This window comes from Anthonomus grandis, chromosome 2, assembly GCF_022605725.1.
Source record: "Anthonomus grandis grandis chromosome 2, icAntGran1.3, whole genome shotgun sequence".
Taxonomy (NCBI): Eukaryota; Metazoa; Arthropoda; class Insecta; order Coleoptera; family Curculionidae; genus Anthonomus; species Anthonomus grandis.
The window spans coordinates 30,632,725-30,644,210 of record NC_065547.1 but is presented as its reverse complement, the minus strand read 5'-3'; the positions used below and the strand labels follow the sequence as shown (position 1 = coordinate 30,644,210).

General features: G+C 33.4%; 1 protein-coding gene across 5 annotated transcripts in view; it reads right to left on the bottom strand.

The window, feature by feature from the left end:
• Positions 1–527: 527 nt before the first annotated feature.
• LOC126750102 (uncharacterized) overlaps positions 528–11,486 on the bottom strand; it is a 49,570-nt gene continuing 38,611 nt past the window's right edge. For all 5 annotated transcript variants that reach the window (XR_007665624.1, XR_007665622.1, XR_007665623.1 and 2 more), the window contains one exon: positions 528–690. Coding sequence is in view for 1 of the 5 variants with exons in the window: in XM_050459606.1 (XP_050315563.1) it covers positions 593–690 (98 nt within the window). In the remaining 4 variants the exon portion in view is untranslated. The remainder of the gene's footprint in view (positions 691–11,486) is intronic.

The window sequence follows — 11,486 nt, the reverse complement described above, 5'->3', positions numbered from 1 at the left end:
ACCACCCTTATAAGTACATAATTATCAACCTTTTAGACCTCTATTCTATTTTTTTTAACTTAAATCTTGAAGGAATATTTTTTAAATCAAAAATGTAATTTTTTATGTTTTCAGTATTCTCATAGTCTCTTTCTCAAATACTCATAAAATACGCCAAAATGAGATTAAAAAAAAGAAAATTAAAAATCACAAGTATATTTGTGGCCAAAATAAATTGACAATTTTTTGTACTTATGGTGCAAACCTATTTTTAGCGCAGTATACTAGTCATTTTATCAAGTACTTTCAAAATAATATTTCATTACTACTTGAGCATTGTATTAATTGTAATGTCAACCAAAAAACTTTTCTAAGACATGAAATAGGTTGTCAATATAGTACTCTTTACAGCTGCTTTTAACTAACCCAATGGAAAAATAGAGTTTCTGTACCATCAGTATTTTTTCCAAAATCAGAAATTACCAACAATTTTAAAGACATATTTTTAATATTATTTTCATGGAAAGGTAAACATTTAAAGACAAATAAAAACAGAAACATTTTTATTAAAATTAATCATAAGTAAACATAACAACCATCACCCTAGATTCCCTCAATGCTCATTTCCCGCTAAATATCTTAAAAAGTTAACAATTTCTTCGTCCGAGAGCAAACTCTTGTTTTCCGGGTCCAAGCTTCTTCCATAATGACCTAAAAAAGAAATAAATAACATAGTAATAAAATCTAATTTAAGACTCCATAAAAACAACTTTTATGGTTTTATGGTCACACTAAGGCAGGGCCCCAAAAAAAATAATTCAATAACTGAATATGAGATGACCCCGTATAAAATGACTTTTTGATTCCACAAAATTGCAAAAGAAGAAAAGTTTTTAGGATCTTTTCCAGCATAGTTTTTTCTACCTTTTTCCCAACATATTTTTCTTAAAAATCAAAATAAAGCCGTTGACATGGACTCATTTTAAACTGCTTCTGTCCAATTAATTCAATGAGAAAATAATTTTTGATACCTGCTCAGTTTTGGCTGTTTTTTATATTCAAGGCTTTTATATCAAAGAAGTAACGAAAAACCAAATTAATATTAGAATAGAATCCGTATAAGTATATACTTTTGTTAATAGTACGCACATCAGTTCTAAATCTATTTTTTTGAAATAAATAAAAAGCATTTTTATTAACTATATCATTCTATGGTACAGTTTTCTAGTTCAGTATTCAACCATTTAGCCTCATTAAGCTTATAGCTGACCGGTCTTCTTATCCTGTAAATAAACCGAAGGCAACAATTGTGTATTTTCTGGATACGCGCCTGTAAGGCAAGGACTTAGTTAAAGGTTGAAAGGAGAAGAGATTTTAAATTATATATTTTATTATTAGTTTAAAGAATTTTTTTTTCTATATTTGTTAACATGCTTTTCAAACTTTAATTCACTTTCTGTTTTAGAATAATCTCGAGAATATTTTTAAATTCTAGCCAAACACCCCGGTTTTTTAGTGCATAATCTTCAATGAAGAGCCTTAATTTATCTTGAACTTGTCTCCTACAATATTGACCTCTAAACAAAATAGCAATGCACTTATCTAGATTTAGTTCCAAACCTTGATCTCTGGACACCTCGGAACTTAATGGTCAACCTCGGAATTTACCCTTAGATCATTGTTACTCAACGTGGACTGGACTTCGCAAACTAAAGCGAAAAAGAATAAAAAATGTGTGTATCACCAGCATACATTTCAACCTACAATTTTACATTAAGAAAGGTAGTAGGGAGGTAAATAGTAAGCAAAAGAGGATATATAGTAAGCAAAACCGGCCCCAAAACTAATCCTTTAGGATTAGTTTAGAGATCCCTTAGATTTTATAATCTTAAGGATTACAGCTTGTTTTCTGTTTAAAAAACAACTCTTAAAGAACATACACGCATCTGAACCTAACCCGCAAAAATTCAAAATTGTTTCAAAGTGTCGTGATTTAACGTGTCGAAAGTTTTTAAGTAATCGAGCAACTAATACTGTACATTTCCCGATACCAAGCGATTAGAAAACATGATCTGTAATATCCAGTAATGCAGTTGCACAACAATGTCCCGATCTTAAACCAGATTGTGCAAAGTTTTCTTTTTGATACAAAAGACGTCTTTTCCCTGGAATCTGAATACTTGCAAGGATTCATTCAAGTCTTCATTCAATCAATTCAAGTTTGCCGCTTTCTTTGTCAGTTCCCTTATTAGGTCTTAAGGTTGGAAGCAATATGTCTTGGCATGATCATGTAGCAAGAATAGCTAAGGAGGCCTCTCAAAAACTTAAGACTTTGTAAAACAAAAAGGCTGTATATACCACAACCGCTTTTAAAGCTTTACAAGGTTCATTACATATTCGTCCATTTCTTGAGTATTACTCTCACATATGAAGCTCTTTACCCAAACACACTTTGAAGCTTCTTGATTCCATCCAGAAGAGTATACTATACAGGGTGTTTCAAAACTATGGGATCAAACTTCTGGGGGTTGTTCAGTGCAACAGAAGAATCCATTTGAGTATACCATGTCCGGAAATGCGTCACTACGCCACTACGGCCCTAAGACGCGTTAAAATTTATAAAAAACATTAATTACCTAAATAGGATCTGCTGCATTTATTTTTACCTTTTGTATATGATACCATAACAACAATTGTTTAAAATCAACGCTTATCAATGTCAATTCTCAATGTCATGTTTACAAATTTTATAGCTTACAATTTTTAAGCATTTACTGCTAATAGAAAACTTTACCAATCAAGAATTGGCGGATATGCATTTGGCATACGGAGCAACAAACTGCAATGCACGAGCAGCATCGCGGTTGTATCATGAACGTTATCCCGAACGACAGCATCCTGGCTACAAAAAGTTTATTGCGGTTTATCGGCGGCTCGCTGAGACAGGCATGTATAAGACCAAGATGCACGATACTGGTGTTGCTCGAACCGTAAGAACGGTCGAATTTGAAAAAGAGGTGCTTCAGGGAGTTGCCGATGAACCATCAAATAGCACACGTGAGGTCGCTAAGAATATGAATACGAGTAGCGCTTCTGTCTGCGTACTACACGAGCAACAACTCCATCCTTACCACTTCCAGAAAGTTCAAGGTATGACTGCAGCCGATTATCATCCTAGAGTCCAATTTTGTCGATGGCTTCTGGATCACATCGTTGCACAACCAAGTTTTTTACGATATGTTTTATGGACCGATAAAGCCTCTTTCACAAGAGACGGTATTTTTAATAGTAGGAATAGCCATGTTTGGGACGAAGAAAATCCTTATGCAATTTTTCCAAGAAAACATCAGAATCGTTGGTCTGTCATCGTATGGGCAGGCATTGTTGATGATTATTTAATTGGGCCATAGCTTCTACCGGAACGGTTAACAAGACCTATTTATCTGCGTTTCTTGGAGGAAGTTCTCCCAGAACTCCTTAAAAATGTTCCACTAAACGTTAGACAGCAAATGGAGCATGATGGAGCGCTGGCTCACTTTGCTGTAGTAGTACGCGAGTATTTGGCTCAGCGGTTTGGGCACCGTTGGATTGCCAGAGGTGGAGCAGTTTCTTGGCCTCCTAGGTCACCCGATTTAACGTCGCTCGATTTTTTCTTATGGGGACATGTAAAGTCTTTAGTCTACGAAACTCCAGTAGAATCAGAGCTAGACTTAATTGGACGAATAACAGCAGTTTTTGAAATCATTTAAAACGAGGATCAAATTTTTAGTGTAGTCCGCCGAAATCATGTGCGGCGTTTAAATCGGTGTATTAAGATTGGAGGAAGACATTTTGAACAATTGTTGTGATGGTAACATATACAAAAGGTAAAAATAAATGCATCAGATCCTATTTAGGTAATTAATATTTTTTCTAAATTTAAGCGCGTCTTAGGGCCGTAGGGGCGTAGTGACACATTTCCAGACATGGGTTCCTATACTCAAATGGATTCTACTGTTGCACTGAACAACCCCTAAAAGTTTGATCCCATAGTTCTGAAACACCCTGTATAATATAATATAGGTCTTATAGGAGATCCAAAGACGACTATATAGAAGCTTGGATAGTTATACGGTTACTTGCATCTATACACACGCGCAAGACCTACTCGACAAGCAGATCCCACTCATGAACATCAAGTGTATCTACAGACGCCTAGAACGTCGCTATAACGAGACTCCTCTTTATGGAGAAGTGCAAGTCTGTGAAATTAACTCCCAAAACACATATTTCCCAAATATTACAACTTGCAGAACTTTAAGAAAAGTATCTACAGGAACCTTCGTAGCTCTGGCGCTATTCGTGATACTCGAGTACTATACAGGATTTGCTTTTTTGTGCCAGTGTACTCCATAAAAAAAATGAATGAGGCCTAGCCGCATCCATTATTACTCTCCTTCTCCTAGGATCTTGTGACTCCGCTTGCCACTGCTGGATTTCCATCCCAGACAAATCTGCTGCGACAGGATCTTTCCATCTTTTTGTCAATTTACCCATTGATCTTCTGCCATCTAGTGATCTGCCATCTCTTAGTTAGTTAGCTTTTGCGTGTTATGATATGAGATTTTTGATACCACTAATCGTTTTCTGAAAATAACCTCCTCGATATGGTACTTTTTTTCAACTACTTTTGTCCAACTAATTGAAGATTCTTTATTAATGTTATTACACAAAATAGTAAAACTAGTTTCTCGAGGAACAAACTGTGCTATATGAGTAAACTTAGGATGCAGACATAAAGTTCATACTAGCTAAATTAAAACAAAAGATAACATTTGGAAAAATTGTTGAGAGTTCTTTAAATAGGAAAGTATATTACATTAATTAGTCTATACATGGTGCAGCAAGACGGCACTATTCTTTATTTTATTATATCTTTATTAATATTGATATATGGGCTCGACTAAATTAGTAAACTAATAAGATTATTCCGGATTTTTTGGAATAAAAAATACTTAATAAAAAAGTTTATTTACAATAGCCAAAACTAAAAATAACAAAGTTATAGAGATATTAATAATCTTGTGAAATTTATGCAAGTTGTCTTTGAACTTTTTGAGAGAAAAACAAATAAATAATTGTTTGAATAATGATAGTAGTCATAGAGAAAAATAAATAAATACTGACAGATATCCGTTAACAAAGTTTGTGATTTTTCTCAAATCTAAATTAGTAAAATCCGTTTGACGTATATTGAAAAATGTGATATGTTACCTTGTATGCCGAAAAAATAGTGAGACAGCGCTAGAAGAGAATCCGCCAAAAAACTCGTAATTTGCCAAACCGAACTTACTTTTTGATTCTCTACAGAAAGTTTAGAAGTAACAAAAATGTATTTAAAAGTATTTAAAGAAGAAACCAATTTATAGTAAGCGAGGATGTTCAAATTTGTATTTTGGCATATTTTTGAGCTCATATGGAAAATTCAACTAGAGATTTAAGAAACACAAATTTGTGCCATATTGACCACTACAAACTTTGTTGCCTCACTTTAACGAAAGAAGATTTGCCTTTTGCAACTGGTACATAATCAGTAAATATATAATTTGGAACGACAAAGTTTATTTTTTAAAGAAAACTGTATTTAACCGTAAAAATGTTCACTAGTGGTTCAAAAAAATTTTTTCCTTACCGATCGCAGAAATCCTCAAAACCAATTTAGAATATGCAATGTTTAGTGCGGCTTAATAGGACGTCAAATAATAGGACCTATGTTTATTTATGATGGCACTTCGACCGGAAGAAGATAAGTTGACCCCATAATATATGGAGCGCTAGAAGACTATTTGCATAATGTTAACTTGGCAACAAATCTATTTCCAACAGGATCGAGCACATCCCCATAAACTAAATGATGTAAGAATATTATTTAGTAGATCGTTTAACGAGAAATGGATTGCGAAACGTGGCTTGATTCGTTTACTACCTAGGTCACCAGAACTAACCCCCTCTCGACTTTTATTTTTGGGCTTACATAAAGAATGAAGTGTATAAAAAAATACAGAACCGTTGATAAACTGCAAACACATATTAAGCAAATAATTGGACCAATAGATGGAAGTTCAATCTTAAAAGCTGCAAGACGCACGCTGAAGTCTGCTCAGAAATGTTTGAAGTGTTTTCGCACATTTATTATAAATTAAATAGGTTTACTTGATGCTATTTTTATATTTCAAAGCTAACTTGCCTAAATTTGGTAAACATATTAACATCCCTATAACTTTGTTATTTTTAGATTTAGGCTATTAATATAAATAAACTTTTGTATTATGAATTATGATCTTTTGATTTCTGTAATAATATACAGAGGATTCCTTTTAACAAAAGCACATTTTTCACAGTTTGTCGAAACGCAGTGTCCATTTTTTTTTCTGTTTTTGTCATTTTTAATCAACAAAAGATATCCTATTAGTTTGACTTTAACTGTCCCTATACCTCAAATATTAACAAAGATACCAATAGTCCCAAAATCGGAGGCACACCGTATATATATATATATATCTTAATTTATGGTATTTAGAAATTTTACATTAGAAATTCTTCAAAAGAACTTCAGAATTAAATTTCCTCTATGTTATTTTTAAAAGTTTGGAGAACATAATACCAGAGACATATTTTTTAAAAATTTTGATACCTTATTATCTTGGACCATTCTGATACCTCGCCAAATAAGACAGCAACTAACCTATCCTTTAGTCTAGTAAGCCAGTCGTGAACATCTGCATGGGTCTCATAATCACGTCTATTTTATGTTCACATAAAGTTTTCGAGAATGTATAGAGGAGGGAGAGTTAGTATGCCAAGAGCTTCGTAAACCTTCCTACAGCAGTCTCTATATTTAAGAGTTTCTAATACCCTTTCTCTGTGTTCTCTATATATTCGACATGCTTGAGGTGTATGCTCCTAGATTAATATAACATAAGACATAAGAGGGTGAAAAAGTCCATAATACGCTGTTTTTAAGGTGGACTTTGAGGCTTAAACATGTTAATAAGAATCGCAAAGACCTACAAGGTAGAGCTTAACCTCGCAGTCATCTCCTGAATATATTGTATGTCTCACTGTAATACGTCATCTTAATTAACACCCAAGAATTTTACGTTAGTATCTTCCATATATTCAATGCCATCAGCCAGACAACGCCATCCTGTTAGTTTTGTGAGAATTGAGAAACAGCCTTTTCGCTCGTACTATTCTGGCAGTAATTCAGTAATTATTCAGACTGTATTTTTTAGCGACCCAGTTGACATAGAGACTGTGGTAGCATCAGAAGACAAGATAAACTTTGCATTTTGCGCTTGATAAGTGGTAGGTCATTAATATAAATTAAAAATAAAGTAGGCCCAAGTCTGATGCTTGAGGAATACCGATGTTCAGTTCACCTTTTTCAGAGGACATCTCAACAAATTTAAGTACCTGCGTCTTATTCTCTAGATATGTTTGAAAGAATAAAACACTTGCATCCGACAAATTAGAGTATACCGTGAGTGACAGTACAAAATCCTTGCTAGATCAAAAAATAAAATCTGTATACTGCATATTATTAAAACAATCTGAGATATTGGACACAGAATCAACGATCGCCATTGTTGTGATTGTGCCTCTCCTGAGCCCCGATTCTAATTGATATTTCGACCGAAAACACTATGGATATGACGTCATTTAATCTCGACTAATCGAAATTATGGAATAGAATTAGTCAGATATCTATTATTATTGTTTGTGTTTTATGGGTAAAAATGATTGTTTTTCAAACCTTTTTTCCTCTAAAGTCGAAATACTCTACTTACTATACTTAAAAGTTATTTTTGATGTTAGACATAAATATGCATATAACTATATGCAAATTTACTTGTTTTATGGGAATTTTCAGAAGTTGAAGACGTGCACAACGACTTATTCAAAAAATGCTTCGAGATACGCAAAACCCATTCTCATAGAGCAATACTCAATTTAGATCTTGGTTTCACAAAGTAGGTATATCAAGGAATAAATGTCGAATAATAATTTTAATAATGTTGACATTTTCACTCGCTTAACTAAAATCAGAAAACAGATAATTATATAATCCTGTAGTAATAAATTATTGTTAGGCGTGTTTTGCATCTGTATTAAGCAAAATGTAATTATGTTTTTCAAAACCAGTCATCAAATAGTAAATTTACTCTGTGCGCTCAGCTTTTATTCTGGAGAAAGATCCAAATAAAAGGCAGTACAACTTTACCTTTTTCATAACAAATGAGAAAGTGTAGCTAATATAATATATATGCGATGCCAATATTATCCACTGAATATCCCTAAATGTAACTAAAATCGAAATGATTGAGAATCGCTAACAAATGCGACTGTCATGGCAGAGTCGCTTTGAAATGTCGACATCGAAATGAAATAGAATCAGCGCTCAGAATCTAAATTGACAGGCATTAAATGGGTCGTTGCTCTCAAAATAATTTATTATCTAGTAGATACACATTTTTCAAAGATCTTTAAAATATGAGGCAACAACGAAAAGAACCTGTGGTTTCTTGGTAAATTAAAACAGCTTATGCAATTTTTAACATATCAAGAAAGGTATTTTCTTTAAGGCTTTGAATTATTGGAATTGTTAGATGTAAAAGACTTATGTGCTGAATGCACGTATTTTATAAATTTGATACTTAGTCCAAAAACATCGGAGCTGTTTTTATTTTTTAACTTAAAACTCAGTAGACTCTTATCTAATGAAAAAATCAGAATTTAAATATCAGCAATGATTTTATTAAAATCTATTATTTAACGTGGTACACTTGTTTAGCTACTTCTAATGAAATGCTAAAATTAGATTTTTGGTCTCAATAGCAGTTTTCTCAAAATCAATTTTTTTATAAATTATAATAAACCCATCGTTATGATCTTATTTCTCAGGTACTTTTGTTCGTTTAATCCAATGGTAAAATTTAATTTTTGGTATCAATAGTAGGTTTCTCAAAACCACTATTTTTCCTAAGATCAACAGAATTCCATATAAATACCTTCCTAAATCTATTAATTGAGGGCATTTTCTAAATTGATATTTACTATAATACTGATGTAATACCCAACAAAATAAGTAACTCATTATGAATCCGTATAACAACAATGCAGATTTTTTTTTATTGGATACCTTGTCAAAATTACAATAACAAAATTCTAAAATTTATCTTCCGTAGTATTATAATTTTTCATAATCCCAGTTTCTTCCATAATGACCTTTAAAATAAAATACAATAATAATAAAAGCAAGTTTAAAACCCTATAAAGGCTGCTTTTATGGCTGTTAGACGACCTCGAAACAAAAAAAAAACAATTCCCTAACTGAATATGATACGACCCCGAGTATAAAAAAAGGGTTTCGACTTTCACCCGAAAATAAAAACGAGAAAAAGAGTCAGATGGCGAAAATACAATTTAGGATCCCTTAGGGCCTCTCCGCCGACCTATTTCTCTTATCTTTCTCGAAAGTAGCTAATGCGAAAATAAACTACTGAAGCTAGTTTAAAGGAAGAACCCCCACGCTTGTATTTATCTCGACGTTCTCATCTTTGATTTATTATATTCCCTGCGGGAGTCTTAAGGGAGGCGACCAGATGTTAAGGGTTTTTTTCGCGCTAATTAAGACGATGCCTTCGGGTTATCGGGATTTGTGTTTTGCGCTCCTTAAGAGGGTGAAAAACCCCATATTATGTTAGTTTTTTCGGGATTAGGGTTTAAGTGATTAAACACCTCGATGGAGGGATCGATAGAGATCTTCAATAAAGTTTATAGAGATGTTGTTCTTGTAATTCATATAAGTTGGTTTACTTCAATAACTTTCGGGAGGTTTTGCGGATAATTGAATGAGAGAGGGAATAAAAGGCGAATGCAAATGTCTTTGGTCAGCCAACTGCATGATTAAGAGCCTGGATAACTTGAAAAAGTCTGGATTTATTTTGTTGTTTCAATGTTGAGTAATGTAATATATTAGGTTGCTCAGGGAACAAATGAGTTGGACTGGAAAGTTAACAGATAAGGAATAACGTTTGGTGGTCAGTCAACTGGATAAAATGCCAAATGATTTGAAAGATTGTGGATAAATTACGTTGAATTAAATTTTGCGGTTTGCAAGACAATTGAATTTAAATGGAATTGGAATACTTAAAGATAAAAGTTCAGTGGTCAGACAACTGGTTAACATGGTTTATAACTTGGATAGTTGTGGATGGATTGCTTTAAACTTAAAAGCATAAAGTTAATAGAAAAACACATTCTTTATTCAATCGTAATTAATTTAATATACAGATCGTGTTTTCGTTCGTTACTTATAGGAAACCGCATAGAGACGAAATTTTGCAACGTCGCGCGTGTACGAGTGCCTGCGACAGAGCACCGCCCCGGCCGGCCCGAGGACGGGATTAGTAAACATCTGACTTTTATGGGAACTACGTCGTTTGGCGACAAAATGTCCCAAAATATTACGCGAAAATCCAGGCATTTTTTAAATATTTATTCTAACGCGGGTTTTACAGACATAACAATGTGTAAAACCCGCATAGATTGTAATCTTAAAATGTTTAATATGCTGTGTTTTGCATAATGAAAATGAAAGCGTTATTCTAATAAAAAATAAAATATCAACTCTGATAAAAATATAATAAAAAATCAGAAATAAAACTCTAATAAACAAACTTAACAACATAGCATTTTTTAAATAAAAGGCTCAAATAAACCGCCTTCTGTCGCTAAACAAAAACTTAACCTATCGTAAAAGTTATTTCGCACCTCCAAAAGAGTTTCAGATAAAATGGAATTGGCACCTTCGACAATTTTATTTCGCAACTCGTCTAAATTTGTTGGCCTACTAAATTCATGCTTGTAAATGGTCTGCTTAAGGTAACCCCACAGATAAAAGTCATTTGGACCAGTCACAAATCTGGAGATCTAGGGGGCCATTTAATATCGCCAGTCCCACTAATAAGGCGGTTAGGCAAAGTATTTGTTAAAAATTGTTTTACCCTAGCCGCGTTATGAGCAGGACAGCCAGCTTGATGAAAATAAACCGGTCCCAGGTCTACATCAGGTAGGATTTGAATGGCAGGAAGAACTTGGTTTTGCAGCAACTCAAGGTACTTTTGGGCGTTTAAAGTGCCATCAATAAAAAATGGCCCTATAACATTGTCGCCCAAAATACCTGCCCAAACATTCAATTTCTGAGGATACTGGGTACGAAACTGAAAACTTCTGTGCTCGTTTTCATGAGACCAATAACGAACAATGGAAGGATTGTGTTTGCCATGTAATGGAAAAAAAAGATTCATCAGAAAACAAAATATTTTTTTAAAAATATTTGTTTTCATTTGCCTTTTCCATCATGTTTTCACAAAATTCCATTCTTCGCAACTGATCTTCAGGAAATATTTCCTGAGTTTTTGAATACTTGAAACATTTGTACCCATATTTTTTCCAGATACGAG